A 25999-nucleotide genomic window follows, 5' to 3' on the forward strand; every position below is an offset into this window, starting at 1 on the left:
ATTATTCTAAAAAAATGCTCTGCCGGTCTAATTGAACCTCTTTGTCATCTGTTTCAATTGTCGCTAACAACCGGAGTATTTCCCGAACTCTGGAAATCCTCCTTCATGTTTCCAGTTCACAAAAAAGGTGATAAAAAGGTAGTTGACAACTACCGTGGTATTACAACGCTAAGCGCAGTTCCTAAGCTGTTTGAAATGGCTGTGTTGGAACCCATCTCCAGCCACTGCAAACAGTATATCTCCGAGACTCAGCATGGATTTATGCCGAAACGTTCAACATCTACGAATCTTCTGTCGTTCACAACATATGTTACAGATGCTATGTCGGACGGCCTTCAAACTGACGTTATCTACACGGACCTTTCAGCTGCTTTTGACAAGATAAATCACGCTATTGCAGTGGCAAAATTGGATAGACTCGGCTTTGGTACTAATATTCTCCGTTGGATGCAATCGTATCTCAGTGATCGTCGTCTAGCAGTCAAGATAGGTGATTGTGTATCCGAAGAGTTCTGTGCTTCATCTGGTATTCCGCAAGGCAGCCATCTCGGTCCATTGATTTTTCTTCTGTATTTCAACGACGTTAACTTTTGTTTAGAAGGACCACGGTTGTCTTTCGCCGACGACCTCAAGTTATACCATAGAATCCGGAATACTCATGATGCAGCTTTCCTTCAACGCCAACTGGAAACCTTTGCGGAATGGTGCGAGATCAACCGAATGACCCTAAACCCCAAGAAATGTACGGTCATTACGTTCTCGAGGAAAAAAACGCCAATTCGATTCGATTACTGTCTAGCTGAATCCACAATTGACAGAGCGAATTGCGTCAAAGATCTCGGAGTTTTTCTCGATGAACAACTGACGTTTAAACAGCATATCAGCTATATTGTCGCAAAGGCATCACGCTGTTTGGGGTTCATAATGAGAATATCTAAGCACTTTTCAGATATTTACTGCTTGAAATCTCTCTACTGCTCACTCGTTCGATCAACTCTGGAATATTGTTCAGTTGTGTGGAACCCTCATTATCTCAACGGCGTCCATCGAATTGAGGCAGTACAGCGCAGATTTGTTCGGTTTGCCCTTCGTCGATTGCCTTGGAGCAACCCTCACCAGCTGCCAAGTTATGAAAGCCGGGGTTTGCTTATTGGACTCGATACATTGCAAGTGCGACGGGATCTATTCCGTGCTATGACGATTTCGGATATTTTGCAAGATCGAATTGACTGCCCCGAGCTTCTCAGTGCGATAAACATGAACGTTCGCCCTCGCGCCCTTCGCAATAATTTATTCCTCCGATTACCTCTTCGCCGGACTAACTATGGAGTGAACGGTGCCATCATTGGTTTGCAGCGGACTTTCAACAGAGTTTCATCCGAGTTCGATCTTCACATTCCACGTAGCAGATTACAATTTGACTTTTTAAATAGATTAAGAAATTATCATTAGGACCACACTGTGTCTGTTGATATTAATTATAAAATAAAATAAAATAAATAAATAAAAACTAAATTACTCGAACAAAGTTACTCGAATCTGCCCAACAAGCATTAGTGTATGCGGTAAAGTACACACCTAGAAAAAATAGTGTAAATTTACGTCTCCTGACCCTGACATATACGAGCATCAAAAATGACTTAGTTTTACGTTTGATTTTAATTTTACATGACGTTTAATTTCGTAAATCATGTAGTTTTACTCCGCATACAGCGTTTGTTCTGAATGGTAGGAAGTGTAATTTTATGTTATTGCGCATGTAAAGTTATGTTTCATGTAAAATTAAACGGAACACGGTAATGTTCCGTCATGTCGTAAATTATGGTTTATTGAATTATGTCATGTTTGCAATTACGTCAACGATAAAATTCAGTTTTTTTTGGTGTGTAGCATATAGTTTGCATTTCAGATGCTTCTTGCCGTATATTAGCATTCGTTATGCATTGCTGTTGTTAATCAGCATCCCATAACTTTTCGCCAGGAAGCAGAACTCTGAATGCACATCAGTAGTAAAAAAGCTTTTTCATGACACAGTCGTATATTTGGCTGAAAATGACTTTCCAATTGTCTCTCAAACGTGAAACTTATCCGCTCGGTGCGTCAACTATATTTCATTATTGGTACCAGTCAAATGAGGACGAAAGTATTTTCTTGCATTGATGATATAGGATAGTACTGGAGGAAATTTCGAATAGGACGTAAGTAACATTGAGAGTCTCTTTTTGTTTACTTTCTCTTTCGATTATTACGGCGTCACTATAACACTTTGCACTAATATCGCAGTACATATCGAAAGCCGATGGTTTTTACTAGAATATTGTGCAAAGAGTTGATTGCTAAATGCTGAAACGACCGAGTAATGAACAGAAGAGAAAGATCCCTCATTGTTAATTACGTCCTATTCGAAATTTTCTCTAGAGTTGTTCTATTTTAATTATTTTAGGATCAACACCACATAGCAACTTTTTGTGAAAGTTTCATTACAAGTGATAATAAAACACTCGTGCTTTCGTTTGACATCAAAACATTCAGCCAAACTCGACATTTTATTGTGCGTTATTGAGATCCGAAATTATTCTTGTATTGTTGAGGTTAGGTTGGCTGTTTTAGATAAGTTTCATATAGTCGTTAAGTTAGCACAAACCCAGTGGAGTCCGCCCGTGTTTTAGAAATACCTACAGAAGCATGTTGTCAGATGTCTGAGTGCTAAAAACACAGCACGTATACCGAAATTCGGCACGCTTGGTGTAGTGACCTTTTCTTAGCAAACGATGGATTCGGCTGACTGGAAATTCATGACCGGCGTGAACTGAGCGGCATTTTTGCTTTTCATTATCCTTCCTTCTTTTAACACATCAGGACACCACGCATAGATGTGTTGTACTCGGTTCAGTTCACGTTTGAAACCAAAAGGGCTGACCCTCGAACGGAAACAAAATCAACGCTACCGTCCTTCACACACCACCCAATGGCCACCGTGCTGTGCACAGTTCGGTTTAATATCAATGCAAAATAAGTCAGCCATTGAAAGAAAATAGTTTATTTCAACCGTCAAGGATGTGGAACTTTGAGCGAGAACTAGTCTGGCTTGCTTGTGGTCGGAATGTACGGACCAATCATGGCGGAGATAGCATCTGCTTTCACAAAATAGAATATTATTTTTAGTAATTGTAGATTCTGCAGAATTAGTTACAAAATTGTTTTAAATATCTCGAGTCTAATAACTCAAAAATATATTTTTTGCCTTTCTCAATAGAAAGGTATTGCAATTGCTCTGAAAACCGACTTTTTAACGGTGGCCCGGAGGGCCGAGTGACATATACCATTCGATTCAGTTCGTCGAGTTCGGCAAATGTCTGTGTGTGTATGTATGTGTGTATGTATGTATGTGTGTATGTGCGTATGTGTGTGTGTATGTGACCAAAAATGTCACTCATTTTTCTCAGAGATGGCTGAACCGATTTTGACAAACTCAAATGAAAGGTGCAACGTTCCCATAGGCTGCTATTGAATTTCTAATGGATCCGACTTTCGGTTCCGGAATTACAGGGTCATGAGTACGAACACGCAGAAAATGTCGATTTTAATAAATTCTGCAATGAATGTATAAAGGTGAAATTTTTTTCCAAAATATGACCACAACTGCTTCGATTTGTAGTATTAGGTCACTAACATCCATTCAAAGTCTATTTGGCCACATTGGCCACCATCATCGGTTCCGGAAGCCCCGGCGGAAGTATCTATATTCAGAATAACAGTCACATCGGTTTCTCGGAGATGGCTAGACCGATTCGACTAAGCTTGGCCTCAAATGAAAGGTATTGCGTCCCCGTGAATGGCTATTTAATTTCATCCCGATCCGACTTCCGGTTCCGGAGTTAAAGGTTGTGGCGTGCGATCACATAGCAAATTGTGATTCAAACCGATACTCCGATGAAAGCAAAAAGGTCTCTCAAACAACTTAAATTTGCTGTTCTAGGTCACCGACGGCCAACCAAACTTTCGTTGACTGCATTGACCACCATAGACGGTTCCGGAAGTGCCCGGGAAAAGCGGCCATCTTTCAAAATTTACGAACTCACATCAGTTTCCCGAAAATGGTTGGCCCGATTTTCACAAACTTAGTCCCAAATGATAGCTATAATATCCCCAGAGATGTCTATAAAATTTCGTACGGATCGCTTATATGGGTCCGGAAATATAGACTAAATCGTCCGGTCACATATGAAATTCCCATATAAGTCGGAACTCTAATTTTTTTTCGAAGGGGGGACCCCATTAAATTTCAGAAATCGAATTCGTATTTTTGATGCCAAACATCTTTAAAATGCATGAAACGTCGAGATTTTATGTTATCTCGAAATTATTTTTTTTATAAATATCGACTTTTTGGGACTTTGCCGATTTCGCACCTTTTTTCAGTTCAATATTACCATAGCTGTTTTTTCTTTTTCATAATTTTAGAACTCGAATAATGATTTATTTTCTTGTATATAGTTGTCATGTGTTGTATAAAAATAAAATGTAATATATGCATTTTAAAGTTTTTAATGAATATAAACAACGCACACATTCTCGTGATTCATGATTGAGAAAGGCACAATTGCACCGCTAGGTGGATTAAAATAGGTTTTTTTTCATTTGGTTCACGTTAAAATTTCCGGTCGAAAATTTCGAAACGTTAATAATAGTCGACTTCAAAAACTTTGGTCTACAGTTTCAATAAGCTTCATAGCCGATTCTTAGCGTACATCACACAAAAGAAGGCTAGTGTTGTGACCCTACTGAAACTAAAAACAAATCCTGGGTAGAGTCAAACATAAGACTAGTGATATTTAACATTATACATAGAGGATAGTTTTGTAACTTATCCTAATATCTAATAGTTTAACCGTTTCACAGCGCATTTTTGTCACAAACACTCGTTTAATTATTAACGCCAAAAACGGCAAGGTTTTGGTCAATGATATCTTCGAAGAATTTTATATTTTCATTCTCTTTCTAGTTTGTGTCTATCGTATCCCAATCTAAAATATTTCAAGTTTCAATATTATTTGATGTGTGCTAATACATAGTGTAAGCAAATACAAATATAATTTGTATTTGGTGTAAGTTTCGCATAAAAATTCTCATTTCGAATTTGAGCTCATTCTATGTGATAATTTACCCAATAAAGAAATCATTCTATAATTTATTTATGCATGCCTTAAATATGTATATATAGAAATGCTCTTTAAAATACTTGGCCATTTTAAGCAAAATAAATACCTTTACCATAATTCCATGACCAAAAATCATGTTTAATAAGCAAACTAGGTGGTCTTTCCACTTCTCTGATAATAATCCTGATAATTCAAGACCCTAGAATAAAGTTGATACACCAGTTGAGCTAAACCTTGAGCTTGAGCATGAACTTGTGTAACTATCCCTGGTTGCTACTCCGTTATTAATCAGAACTAGCTGAAATTGCACAGAGAATAAATGGATAATAATGTGTGAGAGTAACCAACCAGCCTTTCCTGAATAACTTCGGGCAGTAGATACAGAACACTAGATTAAAATTGTCGCTGGTGTTCCCATTGTTTTCACTTCGAAGCATGTTTGTTTTGTTTTCGGTATATATCTGTCAAGGTATCGAATGTCTCTCTGGTAAAAGTCTTTGGTCCACACTCTTGATACACATAGAAAAATGTAGCCTGTTTGTAACAACAAACCGTTTAGTTGATCTTCAAATAGGTAAAATGCAGAGTTTACATATTTTTTCAAAACGAGATGCAGGTCGAAAAATTATGTGTAATCTGCTATGCAACAAATTTATTTGTGGCATGCTACTATAATTTTGATGAACGCGACATGAATCTCATTATTAATATTTATGTGCTACAAATAATTTTTACGTGCTGCTACAAACTGCAAAAAATCATGTGTGAACTATGAAACTCAATATAGCGAATTTTATCGGTGTAAATTTTCGACTGTATTATTGTGAAAAGAAAGAGTTTGTTTATACCGCACAAGGAAATGAAAATTTCCAAAATTAAGTACAGGTTTAGATAATTTGTGCTTTGTAAATAATGAAAATACACCAGCCAAGAATGGCTATTGCTTTGCTGGCTGAATGAAACGAAAATATGATGAAACGATGATTTTTTGCGTTTCTTGGATTTAGCCCATTTCACAGATATATACCATAAATAATGATGTTCCTACAACTGATGCCAGCGACAATCCTAATCTAGTGTTCTGTATCTACTCTTCTGGCAGTCGTAAATTGGTTATTGATCGCTGGCCAGGCCCGAACGCAAATCGCAGTAGGAAAAAAAATTAATGTTGGTCCGACATTTGAGGCTGTATAATAGAGTGACAAGAAAAAAATGACTCCTATCGGCCCAGCCCTGATTCGATTTCTAGTTCCACCAGGAGTACTTGCTCCAAATTTGAAAGCAATCGGACATGCCCAGCTATCGGACCAACGCTCCAGGAGTTTGTATGGGATTTTTCGACAATGCTCATGGAGAAAAACCACGACCTCACATTTTCACCGCCAGGCGGCACTGTAAGCATCGTATCATCTAAGTGAAAATAAGAAAGATGATTTAATTGTCTATAACTTATAACTTATAACTTAATCCGGCTTTGCTAAAAAAATTTATTAAACTTTTAACGAAGTGATGTCTGAGTCAGTATTGCATGGGGCCTATCAGTGCATGGTTGTGTAGCAGTACTCGATTCCCGCGAACTAAATATTTTTGTGAAATAGCGTTTAAATTTAGCTCAATAGTACGTTCAGAAGAACTATAGTAAATAATACGAGTCATTTTTCGGTTGGAACATTTTAGTTCCACATGTTACCGCATAGAGGGCGCCAACACTAACTTTTCAACGGAAAGAGATAGAAATTAGGTGTCTTCTACAAAGTTATAGAACGGATATTTTGCAGTAATTCTTCCGAACATGTCGATGTTCTATCTCTTTTCTATGAAAATTTAGTGTTGGCGCCCTCTATTCGGTCATAGATTGGACTAAAATTTTCTAACCAAAATAGGGTGATGAGCCTATTTTGGCACCATTATGGAGAGGGTCGCACTATTTTTTGAATAACTTAAAAAGAAGCCATATTACCTATAACCTTTTTCAGAATAAAGTATCAGTGTACTGTTTCTTAAACATCTGTATAATGCTTATTTGGCAGAATTGTCTCAATTTTCAGCATAAATGAAAATAAATGTTCTATTCTGTGCATCTATTCCCACCTGAACGTTCCAATTATCGCCTCATGGGTGTGCCGATTTCCACCTCATCGAAAAACAATCTAGTTGAAACGCAATGCCTCATATTTCATTTGCGTCGATTCTAACTAGGTATCCAGATCATGGACGCCAACGCGTGATTTGTAAAACGAATTATTCTGCTTTTTTCAGCCGATCAAAACAAACGTAAACATTACGCACACGAAAGAAACTCATCAGCTGTTAGTAGAAGAGCGCCCAGAACTGCGCATGCAGGAAATAACCATGCGAAAGTTAACAACTGGAATATAAAGTTCACATCACACATTACTTCCTCCCGATCCAAATTGTATGTGCAGATGAAAATAAAATATCTGCGATCAACAATTAGTTGAATAACTTGAAATAATTGATTACTTATACCTGAAATTGCATAACATTATGTTTTCAAGTTCATGTTTTGGTTTGGCCGCACTGGTGATTCTTTTCTGTATGATGGATGCAAAAAGTTGGTTTTGATTGTGGTAGTGTATCAGCAAAACATGCCAATAATAGGAACCCCCGTATTTAGTTTTATCCTATTATAACACTAGGCCTATTCTAGTGTTTGACGAGTGCTTTTAAAGCGAAATAATCGTAAAAAGGTTCTCCAGCTAAAATAAAGGTATGTATCAGTGCAATATTTAATATATTTGTGCCGGAATAACGAGATATGAGGCGGTAAATGCTGGCTCGAAAGTGTTTATTTTGCTAAGCGCCGTTGCGTCCTGTTTCGGTTCACTACGCGAGTGAGGCGGATCAGCAGATATTTCAATAAGGTGATTTTGTTTTAATTAAAAGTTGGATTTAGTGGATAGTTCTGAATACGTATGTTCACAACAAATAAAGAATATAACTTGAGCTTTTTTTGCACACCTGTTTTAGCCAAATCGATATTGTCATTATCTCATATGCTTGGTTCGAAACCAAGGGGTACGAAATAGGGTCACAATAGGCTCTACTGCCATAATAGGCACATCACCCTATGACTCGTATCTTTTACTATAGTTCTCCTGAACATACTATTGAGCAAAACCTAACCGTTGTATCAGAAAAATTTTTAGTTCGTGGGAATCGAGTAGGGGAGCCCGGGGCTAGTTGGCGGAATCCCTTTTTCTCTGTTTCTATTAGGCATATAGCGCTGCTTCTTTTTGTGCGCCTTAAGTTATGTGAAACCCGTTATCCAATGTGGTTTTGTTGCAAAACGATTTGTTTGGTGGAAGTTATGGGTGATATTGTGTTTTCGGGCATACCAAGTAAATTTTCTAAATTTTAAATACTTTGATAACTCTAGTGTGGTTTTCAATCTATTTCCCGAATGATTATATTTTTCGATAGCGCGTGAAAAGAGCTTTCAGTATCCGTATAGTTATCACATCTGTCCACAAACAAAAGTTATTTTTTAAATAGTTTTGAATTAAATGTGCGGCTGGGGTAAGTTGCCGGTGCTGCACGCGGGGCAAGTTGGCGGTACTATTTAAAATGCAAAAAAATCATCAAAACAATTTATTTCTGGAATTCATTCCAAAGTAAGAAAATCTTTTTCTTGTGTATCTCGCCAATGTAGGAGACATTTATTCCGGCCAATTGCATGAAGAATTTCGAAAATTTGCTTTTGAATAGGGAGTACGCGTCAAAGTCAAAACACCGGGTTATTGAAACTGAAATATAATAGCAAAGTTTTCTCACAGTTTTCTCGAAAAGACATTCAGCACGTTCCAAAAGGACCCTTGAAGTAATTGAATCTCCGTTTGATTGCTGAAAACTGAAAACACCGCCAACTAGCCCTGGTCTCCCCTACTGATACACAACCATGCGCTGCTATGCCCCACGCATAACTGACTCAGACATCACTTCGTTAAAAGTTCAATAACTTCTTTTAACAAAGCCGGATTGACTAAAAGTCTTCGACAAAGTTATAGACAATTAAATTATCTCTCTTATTTTCACTTACAGTGATAATAAGATGTATACAGTGCCACCTAGCGGTAAAAATGCGAGATAGTGGGTTTTCTCCATGTGAATTGTCGAAAAATCACATATAACCTATAGGAGCATTGGTCCGGTAGCTAGACTTGTCCGATTTGCTTCAAATTTGGAGCAAATACTCCGGATGGGACTAAAAATCGAGTCAGGGGTGGGCCAATCGAGTTTTCAAAAATTTATTATTTTTTCTGGACAGTCTACTGTACAATGTACATTGGACCTCCCACATTTTGAAAATGTTTTGAAATATACATCGGTCAGCTCAGATTTTAAAAAACGTTCTCCAAAAAATGGCTTAATTTTGACATGATTTGTTTCCTTAATAAGATCACTTACACTCTGATAAAATAGGCCCTACATGCCCACAAATCATCAAAGGTTGTTCCTTGGACTATCTTAACATGTTTTAATAGGTAAACATAGCTCTAATAGCAATTGAAAATTGATTAACTGGATTTTTATATAGAAAAGAATATCAAAATCCAGAAAAAATATCACACATTTTCCGAAGTCTTGATATACTTTCTACACTGATAGAATATATTCGTAAATCGCTAGAAATTAGGTTCGCACAGAAAATTTTCATAAAATATACGAATTTTTTGTACATATAACTAATTATAAATTATATTATCAGTGTATATAAAAATCCAGTTAACAAATTTTCTATTGCGATTAGAGCTGTGTTCACTAGAGTGGGACATGGTTATTTGAAAAAAATAAAATTTTGCTCCGAGTAACTTGGGTTCCATTTAGCTCCCAGAACAACTCTGCAAATTTTTAGCTCTATCGGTGAAACTATATTTTTGCGCCCCCGGTTCAAAGTTTACATGGGATTTTGTATGGGGAAATCATCTTTTGCAAAATAATTCTTCCAACAGTCGCCTTTTACTTCCTAAAAATAAATGGATGTCTGATTTTTATAGGAAATTTGTCAAGGAAACAACGTCTAAAAGACCGCGAAACGATCTGATGCTTGTGGAAAAAGTTATTAAGTAAAAACCGATTGATGTCCTGAAGATTTATGAAAATTTCGCTTTTCATAGCATCACTGCTGCTGATGGTCGAATTACATACAAAAATTTTAACTTTCTCGTATTATGCACAAAAGAAGCCTCAATTTATCCCTCAAAACACTTGACAAGTGGCGAAACAGTATAGAATTTATCTTTTAAAAACATTAAATGAAAATTAAAACAAAATTGCGTATAATTGGACAACCAAAAGCAGTGGTGCTAGAAAAAATGAATATTTTATCAATCGTCAGCATCAATCGGTTTTTGCTTAATAACTTTTTTCCCAAGCGTCAGATTCCTTCGTGGTTTTCGAGACTTTGTTTCTTTGTTAAATATCCTATAAAAGCCACATAACGATTTATTTTTATGAAATAATGGGCGACTCCTGGAGGAATTATTTTGTGAAAGTTAATATTCCCATACAAAATCCCATGTAAACTTTAAACAGTGGACACAAAAAAATAGTTTCAGGGATCAAGCTAAGAATTTGCACAGTTGTTCTGGGACCCAAATGGCACCTAAAAAGTTGCTCGGAGCTGGAATCTAATTTTTGTCCCACCCTAATATTCACCTGTTAAAACATGTTAAGATACGTCTAAGGAACAACTTTGTGATTTGTGGGCATGTAGGGCCTATTTGATCAGAGTGTAAGTGATCGTACTAAGGAAACATAGCAAAAACACGATTTTTGAATGGAGACACCTCTGAATCATGTCAAAATTAAGCCAATTTTGGCGAAAATTTTTAAATTCACACTTAGAACAAAAAACCGAACTGACCCATGAATATTTCAAACCTTTTTCAAAATGCGGAAAGGTCTAGTGTAGGGTAAGGCGGGGCAAATCCGACCTAGTAAATGGTTTTAGCTGTAAAATGCTCATTTTACAACGGATCAAGTCGTTTTATATACCAAATTAAAGGTTGGGCAACTTTTTGTATATAGCATTTTATTTAAATCTTCGGAATATCTTGAGATACAAGCGCTTTACAAAAATGTTCATTTTTGCTATTTTCAAAAATGGTGGGGTTTTTGGTTGATTTAGTGCAGATATTACTCAAATTTTATGGTTTTTCAATGATAAATCAATGAATGTTGTATTATTGAATTGTAACATGAAGAAAATGGAGTTCAATATCAATCTTGGAATGCTAAAATCACGAGCAGTAGCACGTAATGATATTCCCATTTGCATCGTAGCAATTGCTCGACGAATACTATAACCATCACGTTTTTGTGTCTTTCGTTTGTAATTATGAATCATTTTGCATAAAAATAATAAATAATAACAATAAAAATATATTTCAATGTGATAAATAAAAATTTTCTTAGCAAAAAAGCGGTCGGATTTACCCCAATATTTTGAGGTCGGATTTGCCCCACCGCGTCATTTTTCATTACGATGCAATTAAAAAATATATGAAAAAGGTTGAACTAAATTCATCCATGCACTTTGTAAAACTTAAATAAAAGAATTTAAATCCACTTACATTTATTATGTAATCACTTTAAGAATCAGAAATATCCTGTAGTCAATGATGCACAAAATTCAAATCCAAAATTGTAAAAATACACTTTTTTCGTATGAGCATCTTAATGTAGACTAATAAAATGCTGTCATACCACCATTATGATTATTTTCGATGCTCTACACGACAACATTGATATTAGTTCGCGTAGTGCTTCTGATTTTCGGTAACAGAGGGGGGTCGGGTTTACCCAACGGTCGGATTTGCCCCACCTTACCCTACATACTACTGCGTACTCCATAAGTGGCAAGACGGAGAATTCATGCGTGATTCAAGATTTTGTGAGTCTCTAGGCGCTCAGACACCAGGAAACTCGCTAGGTGCCTAAAAAGACATTTTTGGAATATCATAACGGCGAATTGCGAGATAATTTCTAGAAACATAATTAATAATCCATTTATTTTCTAAGGAATATAAAAACAAGCTAGTTATAGAATAAGCACCAATAGAAATGAACAGGATGAATGTATAGGATTTGTAAATTTTAATGGAACTTTAGCAATAGAGCTATCAAAAATTTTGGAATTGTTTCAGAAGTCTGTTTTTTGAAGTACCATATGACACTTTGATCTCGGAACGTTAATTCACGGTCACGCGGGAACTTGCTCCGGAATATCCGTTCATTAACAACCAAATTAACAATCCTTTGACCTTGAGATGCAGTCTCTTGAGGCAACTCAAAGAGTTTTCACACCCATATTGCCAGTATTTTATTGAAATACACAAATCGCAATACTGGAAATTTCCCGGATTTCCGGGAATCAGATAAAATCATCCTGTTTGTTTTAACGGAATTTCAAAGCGGTTGCGTTGCGGTATCGAAATAATCCAAAAATGTTCAATTTGGGCTACAAATTACTTAGTTTTGAACATTTGAGATTTGCGAGCACCCGGGATAAAATGATCCAGAAGTCTTAATTGATTAATTAAAGCTTTTGACGAATGGTTCCGTGAAAAGATTGTAACTATTCGAAAATCGGCGAAAATCCTACCAAGTTGGGAAAAACTATTCTTTGAACTGCCAGGAAGAGGCGGAAAACCGGATCTTCTAAGCTCCAACCTGAAACTGGACCAGAAAGTGGTATTTCTAATTGTCAATAATCAATCAATGTCTATATGCGTTTTGACCAATAAAGTGGGAACGAGCGTCGAAATAATTCAACGTATCACGAAACGGAACAATCTGAAGACCGTCAAAAAGCTAAAAATCACTTGAAAATGTGCCGATCAAAAGCAACGTACTGAAACCAGGGCCCGGAAATTGTCTTCACGAGCTTTGCAGCGACCGGATGCATGCGTTTTGATGGACAGCGAGCCTTAATATATATTACTTTCAGTGTTTTTCAAAAAAAAGCTTGAAATATCAATATCCATCCGGAAATGATATTTTCTTCGCGAAACACAGGATGAAAATTGCTGCAATCTATAGCACAGATACTAAAGTAACGGTACTTGGATGACGCGAACGCTTAACTGTATATTTTCTCCCGCTTGCTTTGTTAGCGTTTCGTGACCGTTATCTTCAGAAGATGGTGGAAGACTGATCAAAGTTTCAGATTGATCCTATGCGGTAGGTAAGTTGTGCCGAATAAAGGGTTTTGTAGTGATAATTCCATGTATTTTGCAACCGAAAAATTGGGAAATGTTCATTGGTTGGGAAGTTTTCATAAACATAAAATTTCATACAAGCACAGTTTCAGCACACATTTTAATTTCCCAAGAAGATTCATTTTTCCAGTATCAAGTATTTCTTCAAGCTATTCTCATCTGTTTAAAGATGACATCAGTTCCCAATAGAACGATTCAAGCCAAGCAAAAGTCAACATTTCAAAAGTTCTTACACAACACCACAAACAGCTTCGCCGTTCGTTATCTCTAGAGTGGAGTCACACGTGTTTAGATCGTACATGTGAAAGCGCTTATGAAAAGGAAAACTTACTTTATTTCATCCCACGTGTTTAATCCAAAGTTTTTCAGTACGAGCAGCTCCAGCGCATAGTTTACGAATCCGTACTGCACCGACCGACCCCAAGCATCGGTGCCACATACATATCGGGAAGATGACAGCCACGCACAGATTTCCACACATATGTATTCCATTCATTTTCCACATCGCGGCACACAAGGGATAAAAAGAAAAAAAGGAAACAAAAAGAATGCATGAGCAATTTTCTTCTGAGCCTTTAAATTGGTATCACTTTGACACTCTGTTACTGCCTCCTGACGGGTCACAACACAACACAGAACAGCGGCACGGTCTTGGAAATTGTTGTTTTTCTTTGCGCGAAACTTTCATTAGCAAACTTTTCCGTGCCGTATGTAAGAGGAGGAGGGGGAGGGGTGGTATTTTTTGGTGCTATTCACTGGTAATTAAATTAATTTATGGGAGCGAACTTTGCTTACCATTTTGTGATTTTGCTAATCCTAACGGGAATTAATTTATCGAATTATGTTTGCGAATTTTGATTGAGGGATTACGATGAGAGATGCTAGGTTTAATTATCACTTTTTACGATTGTATAACGGTATTGATTTTCACTTCCGTTTCCTTCTGCTTCCGCCTGTTAACGATGCTAAACACCATGGTTCTAGTTTTATGAGTTTTTAAGTGCATAAAACAGCTGGTTGATGAAGCAACAAGCTGCAACTTTTCGCACTTTACTTTTATGACACTGCACTCTAGTTCGCCAGCAACGACGTGGAAAGCGTTGCAGCTACGGTGCACAAGGAAAACGAGGAAACCTTCATGCGTTTGCAAAAAAAACAGAAGCGAGTAGAGAGGACAACCCCCAGAGGGTGAGAAACCACACTAATACAATCGATCCATCATCGAAGCCATCAGTATACTTGACTATATTTAGTGAACTGACAATTGTTTCCGTTGCTAGACAGGGTCAGGCTAACGAAGGTACTTCCACTTTACTATGTATTGAGCAAACTTTCATCACACTGTTATCACAAGTTAAAACACATGTTTCGGGGCCGTTTTGTTTCCCAAATATCTTCACCGACCTTCTCAACGAAGCTAAACATGAACCACAAGGTTTTTCCAGCTAAGATATCTTCTTACACGTTGTTATTCCTCTGGTTCAAAAATTGAAAACATCAATTCAATTTTGTCACTTCATCAGATCAGATTATTCCTTCCAGCAACACGAAACCACTCGAAAACATCCCTTTCATCCAGTCACTTTTTTTCTCCTGTCAGCGCCTGCTATTCTTCTGTCACCCAACCAGTTCCTTCCATCTAACCATTAACATTGACAGCAAACAACGAGAAGCCCGTTCAAGAATGGAATTTAATATTCCTATCCTGCAGAAACAGAAGCACTTCCTTTCGCCGTACGGATTACAAACCGTATCGAGCCGTTCTTATCACCGTGCGGCCTCTATGCGAGCACATCCATCTTCAGCTTCCTCGAACGGACCGATCCGACGGCGGCACACACATGTATGGTATGCACTTTCTCTTCCGGATCTGGTACCAGCTTCCTGACTCCTGGTTCGCTGGCGTGGTAGCACAAAACTGGTTCAAAAGGGATGGGTTCGGGATTAAATCAACCACTCCCCGACCAGCCGTCGCCAATCGCCCCTTTGAAAATCCTAGGCTAGATGATGCGCTCTCCACTCCGCAGCAGCAGTCAGCAGCAGTGCCGTTAACCACCCTCTACTCTACACACTCGGAGGACTGACTTTCTCACCCTAGAACGCGCGTTGCACAGCTGCTCGATTGGGGGGTTAGGTACTAGATTATGGTTCAAACACGGGGGGTGGAGGATTTTTTTTCGGTTCATCCGTTTTGTCCAACACGTCGTTGCTTCCGTTTCGCTAAAGATCCCGACCAAGACTGATTCATGGCGAGGAAAATGTTGTCGCTTTCGGTTGGAGGCTGATTCTGGTGCTACAGGGAGAAAGTTTCTCGTTGGTTCGCGGGAGCGTCACGAGAGACGGGGAGAGTGTGATGGAAAATGTGTAAGGATATAGTTGAGGGAGAGATATATTAGTTGTGATACAATCGACGAAGGTTCAGTGCTTCGATATTCATTGGAGGAGGGATAGAAGGGTGCGGGGTTCGTGTTCAAGGACACTGCGTTACGCGGTTTTTATCTGGTGTGGATAACTAGTTGGAGTGTTGTTGTTTGAATTACCACCACATGGGGGCTTGTGGGATAGTATTTTCTTGGTTCTGATATAGCATAATATCCAGAAAAAAAGCTTTTCATTCTAGTACTCCTTCTTTGTAACAAAAAGTATTTCCAATTCAATCGATTATTCGTGCCAAATAAATGGATACTATCGACTACATATTATTACGAAAGTGTAACTGACTAGAACCATTCCTAAAACGATTGATTGCTTCGGTGTAAGTTTCTGATCCGATAAATCACAATTGTAGCTCACCGAGAATTTGCCTTGAAGCCCACTATAAATAATTAAGCGAAATACTTCCTACACCGCAAAGTGTATTTATTACGTACTTTAATTATATTGTAAATATTTTTGCTTTTATTTAGAATCATGAATTGGCTCGAAGAATGTTGATATTTTAAGATATTTTGGCAAAACCAAAATTTAAAAATCTTGTTAATATTTGAAAATTCGAAGTATGTTGAAAATTTTGAGAATTATTTCGTAGACTTGTTGACTTGAATGAAAAATCATTTTCATCGAGAAAAGTCAACTAGTCTACGAAATACATATGTTGCGATTACCATAAAATCTTTAATTTCATGAAATGTTAAAAAGCACAAAATTTTAAAATTTTTGAGAGATTTTTAAAATTTGAAAAATTTTCAGAGTTTTGGCCAAATTGTCATTCGAAAAATTGAAGAATTATGAGAATTTTATGAATAATGACAATTTTTAGAATTTTTTGGCGTAGTGTAAACACCCAGGTTTTTTAACGCGGGGGATACGTACCGCGTAAAAAAACACGTAAAAACCGCGTAAAATAACTCGCAGCAAAAGACTTTTTGGATGTTTTTTTGCACGGATTTCGCAACTAACACGGTTTTTGCAAAAATATTCTTTTGAATGCAAAAGACTTAGTAGATTTTCGGAAAGATGGAAGAGGCGAGTCTAGACTCCTTGTGGCCCGCACCTCAACAATATGGGTATTTTCGGAATGATCTTAACTAGTAGATGCCAGAAATAAATAAATCTGCACCTTCCCCGCAAGGCTTTCCATGAAAAATTCGCTGTAACCCAATCAATATGAGTATTTTCGGAATGGTTTTGACGAGTAGGAGACAAACGTCGATGCTTGGCGTCATTTTGAAATTCTAGATGGCGACTTCTGGTTCACCCGAATTCCCGCATGAAAAATCTGGGCAATCATCCAAAACATCCTCGAATATAAGATCTAATCATAAACCAGGGAAATGCAAAATATTTTTATTTGTTCAACCAGAGGAGTGCGGTGAGAATGGAAGTGAGTGAAGAAAGAGACGTATGTGGGGGTTTGAATTGATTCAAATTAAAAACATTGCTTAAATTCAAGTAAATTCAACTGTTTAATTAAAACTATTTGTACTACAACTTCAACTTCCAAAAATACCCATATTGATTGGGTTACAGCGAAATTCGCTAAATCGGAAATCGCCATCTTGAATTTTAAAATGACGTCAAAAATCAATTTTTGGAACCTACTCGTTTAGATCATTCCGAAAACACTCAAATTGACTGGGTTATAGCGAATGTGGCTAACCCAGAAGTCGCCATCTTGGAATTTAAAATTGCGTTAAACATCGACCTTTCTCTCCTACTCGTCAAGACCATTTCGAAAATACTTATATTAATTGGGTTATATCGAATTTCGCCACCTTTGATTTCAAAATGGCGTCAAACATAAATTTCTGGCACCTACTCTTAAAGAACATTTCGACAATACCCATATTGCATGGGCTGTAGAGAATTTCCACTAAACCGGGAGTCGCCATCTTGGATTTCAAAATGGCGTCAAACATAAATTTCTAGCACCAACTTGTCAAGACTATTCCGAAAATACCCATATTGTTGAGGTGCGGGCCATAAGGAGTCTTCCAGACCCATCTCTTCCATCAAGTCTTTTGCATTCAAAAGGACTTTTTTGCAAAAACCGCGTTAAGTGGAAAATCCGCGTAAAAAAAACCTCGTAAAAACCGCGTAAAAAACCTGAGTGTATATTGAAAGTTTTAATAATTTTCAAAAGTACGAGATTTGTGAAAATTTTGAAAATATAGAGGATATTTTCGAATATTTAATGTTTCAGAGAGTTTTGAATATTCTGAAGGAATATTTAAAAATTTTTGTAAAATTTTAAACATTCTCAAAACTTTGAGAATTTGCAAAATATTGAGGATTTTGAAAATGTGAATTTTATGAATTATTGAAAAATATAAAAACTTTAAATACTTTGAAAATTCAGGAAATTTTAAGAATTTTTCGAATGTGTGAATTATGAGAGCTTATAGAATTTTTTAAATTTCATAAAGATCCGATTTTGTTAACCCTAGATTTTGTCCACATCCGTCGTCAACCGTTTGACCCGATTTTGCCAGCCTCACACGAAAATCTATCTGATTATCCCTAGGTGAGGAACCAAGTCAAATTCAAGTAAATTTTTTAGTGAGCATATTTTTCCTTCCTTGAAAATATGCAAACGAAATATCATTCTTTCTTAAATTTTGCTTATTGATGGGTAAATACTATATAATAAGAGAAGGATATTAGTAATTAAAGGTTCGGTTCTCACGGTAAAGAGGGACAAGCCTGTCTTTGCCATGGGACATGCTGGTGGACTTGAGTGATTCGTAGTTATGCTGCATAAGCCCGACCCCTATCAGCAGAAGACAAAAGTTAAACCCGTAAGCTATTGCGCCTGTTTTAATGAACCTGCCACTTCTAGTTTTCCGATCTGTATACCTTACAACTTTGCTCACACTTGAGTACTGTGGCTGTAAATTTTCATAACTTTCCCTACCCAGTAATTTCTAGCTAATTCAATTAAAATGTAAAATAATTAAAGAAAAAACAAAATATGCACACTTAATTTGAATTACTGGGTACATTAAAATTTTACTGGGGTTTTGAATAGCAAACCGTTCGGTAATCAATTCAGTAAAACAATTCGGTTACCGAACTCTCCGCAATCCGTTCCATCCAAACGTCAAAAATACTGGTCAGTCAGCAGTTTCCTCTGAAAATGGCGACTTGAGCAAATCTCCTGTACCTGTTCTGTAAATTTTTGACTAGGTTCGATAATGTTGGTATAATTTTGCCGAACAATCTGTCGAATTTCTACTGGATAATGTTTATGTACCGAAAATAATAGAAGTGCTGAAAAATTTAGTGGAAAATATTGCGGGTTTCAGCAAATTATTCGAAAAATTACTGAAAATCGCTAAAAATTGAAAACTTTTCCGCAATTTTTCAAACAATTTGCTGACAGCTCCGTAAAAATATCACTTTACTGTGCAAGTCGTCGAAAAAAAATTACTGAGCAACTTTTGGCTGGCTTAGCCTCCATTTTGTCATCATAAAATTCACCATGGGAATAAGAAAACGGGTCTGTATTAAATTTTTAATAATTTTTAATTTTTTTTTAAGAATTTCGAAAATTTGACTATTTTGAAAATGTTGATATTATTAAAAATTGTGAATATTTACCGTTTTGCAGATTTAAAGAATTTTGAAAAATTCGAATATTCTGAAAAGCTTGATGATTTTAAGAATTTAGGCTATTGGACAATTTGGAGCATTCGAAATTTTTTTTAAAATATGACAAATTTGAAATCTGTGAAAATATTGAAAATGGCAAATATATTATAAAAAAAATGTTGAAATTTTTGAAATATAAGTTTGGAAATTTTGAGAATTTGAACAATGGGGACATTCGGAAAATTGGACAATTTTGAGAATTCTTGAATTATGAGATTGTTAAGAATATTGAGCACTTTCCAAAATTTCAGCATGTTGAAAATTTTAAAATTATTAAGAATCTCAAAAAAATTCAGTAGTCGTTGATCAAGCTTTATGCTGTTTGTACTTTTTCCCGACAAAGCTGACGTCGTAGAGTGTAAAGTTCTCAAACCGAAAGTTATTTTGTTTTACGATTTTGAAGGCAAGACCACACTGAATCTGTTTTTCAATGTTAAGATTTTTTTATAAATTCATTGCGTACGAAAAAAAAAATACTTTCAGTCACGCAGAGCATGACACACACGAGCGTTCCAAGAATAGACGTCTAACCATTTCCACGTCCTGGAGCACCGCGACGAACACGATAACTCCCGAAAAAATCATCTTATACGTGAAATTTAATAAGATTTGTAAAGCTTAGACTTGAAGTTAGTCGATGAACGACAAAAAATAGAAAAAAGTTCGAGTTTTGGAAAGTGACTTGATGAAAACAGAAAAATCTCATATTCAACTTGAACGAACAAGGTAATATTATCTACTTTATCTTAGCCTTTGTGAGCTAATTTGCCTATTCCGTCTCACACGAAGCTGTGATCATTTTTCTGTGTGTTGGTGTGGTGTCTGATTGATCGGTACGGTCTTGCTATCGCAGTTTATGCTGCATTGCGGGATTTTGTGCAGGTTAGTAGGGTGGTGCACCTTTGTTCGTTTTTTTTGGGGTAAACATTTGTAGGTTTATTTAATTTAGGCAATTAGTTTAAATTCATTCCGGTTTAGGTTAATTTGTGTTTAGGTGTACATAATTCATTTAGATTTAGATTAACAACTATAGCTCTAGGAACTTCACTCCTCAACATTCCGGCCACCTTGAAGTAGCACGGATGCTTCAACTTTTTCTTTTTGCTTCATCCTAATCTTCTTATTCATCGTTTCCAACGGGACGGACACGATTACAGCTAATACAGGACTATTGTCGAATCAACCCAGAAGAAAGCTTCGGACGATGTCTTTACGGACTTCATCACCTTCTCGTACAAGTTGGTCGACAACACAGCGACACACAACTTTAGGCGAGCAATCGATTGGCAGATGGCTAACGGAGCGATCTTGGATTTCGGCGTGGTGAATTCAGACCGGACCTAGCAGCATGTGCCATGTGCCTTTTTAAGAGGCATCGGAGAAAAAGTGGAGCTGAATTGATTCTGTCTTGACCTGCGAGACAGATTGTGGAGATTGTATCTAGCGTACCAAGGAACTCCTTCCATTCGCCGTGGAGATACCGAGGTAGCGGACGATCCCACTCGTAGGATTCTCCTGCGTCGGTCTTCAATGCCCAAGCTTCGTTACGGTGACTACTAGTCCTAGTTGGTCGAAGATCTGTGTAATGTAGGGCATGACCCTCCTTTTGGTCAGGATGCGTGGTGGTAAAGACAACTGGACCGTCGTGGTTATGCTGGATTCCTGATGGAACACAGGATGGTGCGGGAGGTAGCAGTGCAAGTTCACATCGTCTACTGGATCGATGAGCTTCTTCATGTGCGCCATTCGTGCGGATTTGTCCATTAATTTACAGTATGCGTCCTGGGTGGGTGAATCACGTTCTTGTCGCTTCTTAAGGCTCAGGAGACGACGTTCGGCGATGGCTCTGGATTCGCCGAGGTTGACTAGCATATCACGGGTGAGCGGCAAACGAACGAGATAACGACCGGATGTATCGCGAATGGTGATAGTAGCGTAAAATTCTTCACACTGTTTTCATCTATGGAATTCACAGAACACGGCTCAGCAGAACTTCTGCAACACTTGAACTAAGCTTCGATCGACAGTGGTCAGATGGCAGACGCGGGAAACGGTGGGATGATCGATGGATATCTTCCCGGAAACAGTCCATCCAAACACTGTTTCTATTAGCAACGGTAATCCCTTTCCCAGGGAACGCTTGCTGACAAGATGCAGCACGTGGTACGCTTCACCAACGACAACCATGTCAATGTCGGATGGAATATGGAATGTGGGGTCTGCCATTACAACTTGAGAAAATTCCACGTGGAAATGTTAATCGGAATGGTCGGAAGGTTGGCCGTTGGTCTTTTGAGGATCAGGAACTCAAGCTTAGTGGAGTACGGTGTCGACTTCGATTTGATCCTAGCAGTGAATTGGCACTTGATCTGCTTGGTGGATTCACCTATACCAGCTACTGCGATATCCACCTTGGTGCGACGAAGATTTAGGGAATTTGCAAGCTTGTTGGTGATTAAGTTGCACATGGATCCTGAATCTAGGAGTGCAGGTACGGATATTTCCTTGCCGTTCTGATCTACGACGAGGAGGCAAACCGTTTCCAGCAAAACTGTGCTGTGCTCAGCCTGGACCGATAGGCTAACTTGGCTGTTCGGATACACTGAGCTGGAAGGGCCAGCGATGGCAGACGTCGAAGGAATAGGCTGACATGCTGCCACAACAGGAATAGATTGCACGTTCGACGGTGCTGGCTCGTGCATGGCAGCTCCGGCAGGAGAACACGGCGGTGCAGTTCCTGGCTTGGTGTCCAGTACGGAAGCAATTCCAGCATATATACTCACGACGCTGGCAGATGGACATCTCGAAAAATACTGGACATTGGAAGACGAAATGCTTCTCCGGACAGGCGAGACACGGCAGATAACTGGAACTCGATTCAATTGTGGTTGTCTGGTAAGCCTCTTTAAACGGCTTCGGGGTTGGAATCGAATCGGCCACCTTTGCTGTAACTGGTTGTTGGGACCGATATCGCGGATCGGTTATAACGGACGTTAGCATACGAGTACGTTGGAATTCAATCAGCATATCGTAGGTTGCGCCGTCGTTGTTGCTGGGTTTCTCCTCCCAAGCACGTAGCGTAGTTGGATCCAGCTTGTAACAAAGGAGGTTGACCAACGGTGTATACCAATAATGGACTGGCTCGCCTAACTTTGCCAAAGCTCTTACATGTTGGTGGAAATCGTCAGCCAAAGCGTGAATTTCTTGGGGATTTTCTTGATTGACTGGTGGTAGGTCGTGCAGAGCTCGGAAGAGCCGACGCTTCAAGAACCGCTTGTTGTCGTATTGTTTCAGCAATGCTTTCCAAGTCGATGCGTAGTTGTCCGCTTCTACGTCTACGGACTCGAATGGTTTTCGGGCTTATGAATCGTCGACGTGTACTGTCACGGAATGCGAGCCATCGCGAGAAATATCCGTTAAACTTAGGTAGGTGGGTAAGCGTAGGTAGAACGAGAACGACACGTGAGCAGGGGTCGCCATTGTGTTGTTCACCATGGTTTGGTTGGGATCAGCAGCGTGATTGGACAGTAGAAAACCTTTGACCCTGCAGTAACGCGTCTCGAAATCCATGCGTTCTTCCAAGTGGGTATCTAGCATCTCCGACTGATCGTACAGCTCGATCTGTCCTCGTACCTCCAGGCACTCCTTGTAGATTCGTCCAGTGCGTCGAGGCGAATTGGAATTTGGCTGGCATCCCGATCCTCCCGAAATCCTCCGCAAACTTCTCCACTGCCTTCTGCACTACGAGGATCCCTTTCCGCTGGATCACGTACTCTGACGATACAAATCGAAAATTCGGACTCCTTCCCGACGCGGGTACCGTTCCTACACGACACGAAATCGAAAATGGCACAATTCGAACGAAAAAATACTTCCCGGCGCGAAATGCCACTTTTTCGCGGAACGACCGAGAATGGCACGCAAATCGAACGAATTTATCCTTCCCGTCGCGACCGTAACAATCTACGCGATTTTACAACTCACCACCACATTTTTAATACCATGCAATTTTTTTTACAAACAGTAAATTTACAAAAATTTCTGTTCCGAGTTGGCCCAAATCAGCTGCGATTACAAAAGTTCGCAATGAACTGCAGTGATATCGTCCAAAATGGCACTAACGGTAGGAATCTTCGGGGGGATGGGCCGGGCAAACTCTTTGCCGTAGCGTCGCATCAGCAGCAATTTGCAATGGTGTACTGACCGCACCGATCCTTACTGGTTGGGGTTTCCTCCGATCAGGCTCGAAGGACCAAATGTTGGGGCGACTTACTTGGGGTTCCGTTCCGGAGGTTTTTCTTCTTTCTCCTTCAGAGACGGCCCAGGACGATCGTCGATGATCAGGTGTAAATCCGCTGCTTCCACTATCAAAACGCAATTAGTTTTACGGCAAACTCTACCACCGCACTACACTGCACTAAGGACCCGAAGTAGGAACTTCACTCCTCAACAATCTGCTTCAAATATATTAGAATATAAATACCGGATATAAACTTCAAGTATAGAAGTCAGACAGGGACTCTCCTTTTTAAAGCGGTCCATACACGTTCAATATTTTTGTCAATACTAGAGAGTAATGACAAAAATATTGAACGTGTAAGGGCCGCCTAAGAGTCGGAAAAACCTTCAGTATTACAACCGAAAAAAAAAACATTTACAATTCTCGCAAAGTAGTTTTTAGCCACTTTTAAACCTTGTACATCACAATATACGGATGCTCCTGCGTAGATACGATTTATTTATTTTTAATCGAATTTTATACTAATGGTTAAACCTTGCCCAGTTTTACGGGTGAGAGTTTTGACGTAGGACTACGTCTTTGTTTTCGATATGGGGGGTGCACTTTGCAAATTCAACAAAAATGGTATGTAACGAAAAGTGGTCCAATTTTAAACGCTTATAATTCAGCCATCTTACGGTAAATTTTCAATTTTTTTGCGCATATCACTCAGAAATACTTCTAAGAATAGATTCCAATAGATAAACCAAAAGATTTTTGATATCATGGCATTAAAATTTTAAATAATGTTCAACATAGTTAAAATACCACGCATTTGCACACAGAAGGCTGCGCTTCCCTAGTCTGGCACGATAGATTTATGTATCTAACGCGCACCGCTTCTATGAACGACGTCATCATCGACTATTTAAAGAGCAGATTTGGTCGAGCAAGCTCAGTTGCCTCTTGGACAGCAGGCAGAGAAGAGCACTGCGCTGCATGCTCCCACAGCCAGTGTAGCAGAGGCTAGCGTCGTGGTACTAGTTGTCTCTTTCGCACCACCCATCATCACCAGCATTGACTCATTTTGCTTGGTGCGTATCTTCCATTCGTGTACGGACACGATGTACTGGCACAGCTTTTTGATTCAAGCACGGTATACCGTTCGCTTGGGTTTATTGTTTGAGGCGAATGTGTAGGTATATTCAAATGTTGCGTGTATGATAGCTTTCGGTTTTTCTTTGCGTTGTCGTCTCCATGACAGGCTAAGGAGACGAAAATTTTCTTAGCAACAAATTCATGCGAATGGATAGAAGAAAGTGCAACGAAGGTTTATTATTTGCGTTTCATCAATTCTAGAGAAAATTTTCAATAGGACGTAAGTAACAACGAGAGATTCTCTTTGGGGTCTTTCTCTTCTGTTCATTACTCGGCCATTTCAGCATTTTCTACTCTACTCTTTGCGTAATATTCTAGTAAAAACCGTCGGCTTTCGATATGTACTGGAAAATTAGTGCAAAGTGTTGTAATGACGTCGTAATAAACGAAAGAGAAAGTAAACAAAGAGAGGTTCTCAATGTTACTTACGTCCTATTGAGAATTTTCTCTAGAATTTATTGATTCCACGAGATTCATTTCCACTCAGCCTATCCCACTTTGATTCTACCAATACATAGGTACTACAAAGCCTATTTTTAACTGTTAGTTAAAAAATCGCTGCAAAAAATGCATCTAAGTCCATCCATAAAACTATTTTCGATTCCTGTATTTGTTTTGCTTCGATATATGATTAAAACCACTGAATTCGCTACATTTAGGAAAATTACAATAACAGCAAAATAAAACTATAAAGCTTGTCCTATACAAGGTCTGTGACTGTATTGTTTAAAACATGGCTTTTATGCATCGGTCTGGTTGTTTACCGCACACAATAGAAAACTTTAAATTTTTAAAGCAGTTCCAGATGTTAGTTCGGTTTTCCACCGCAGTTTTCTGTCTGCTTTCTTTAATCGGAATCGATCGCCCATTGTAAATAAAATGACCTGATGAGCAAGACGGTTTGATTCATGAAGTGAACTGTAGAAAGAAATGTTTGATTAATTATTAATCCAAATGTAATAAGAAATTAAATATTTCACGTATTGCAGTCCTACGTCTGCAGTTCGTACAACCCCATAGGGCTGTCCCTTGTAGTTTTTTAAACGATTGTTATGCTGAAGGTTCACAGTCCGATTTTTACGCTTGAAGTTTCTTTCCGATCTTTATATTCTAATATGTTTGAAACG

General features: G+C 38.4%; 1 protein-coding gene across 3 annotated transcripts in view; it reads right to left on the minus strand.

Annotated features, from left to right (window-relative positions):
- LOC131683685 (guanylate cyclase soluble subunit beta-1) overlaps window positions 1-15630 on the minus strand; it is a 75092-nt gene extending 59462 nt beyond the window's left edge. For 2 of the 3 annotated variants that reach the window (XM_058965913.1, XM_058965894.1), the window contains exons 1-2: window positions 14201-15630; window positions 13737-13810 (exon numbers count right to left, since the gene is read on the minus strand). In XM_058965913.1, coding sequence (XP_058821896.1) covers window positions 13737-13810; window positions 14201-14203 — 77 coding nt within the window. In that variant the 5' untranslated portion in view covers window positions 14204-15630. Of the gene's footprint in view, window positions 1-13732; window positions 13811-14200 lie in introns of all 3 variants that reach the window. The other variant, XM_058965904.1, reaches the window with a different exon arrangement.
- Window positions 15631-25999: the final 10369 nt, after the last annotated feature.

This window comes from Topomyia yanbarensis, chromosome 1 (assembly GCF_030247195.1).
Source record: "Topomyia yanbarensis strain Yona2022 chromosome 1, ASM3024719v1, whole genome shotgun sequence".
Taxonomy (NCBI): Eukaryota; Metazoa; Arthropoda; class Insecta; order Diptera; family Culicidae; genus Topomyia; species Topomyia yanbarensis.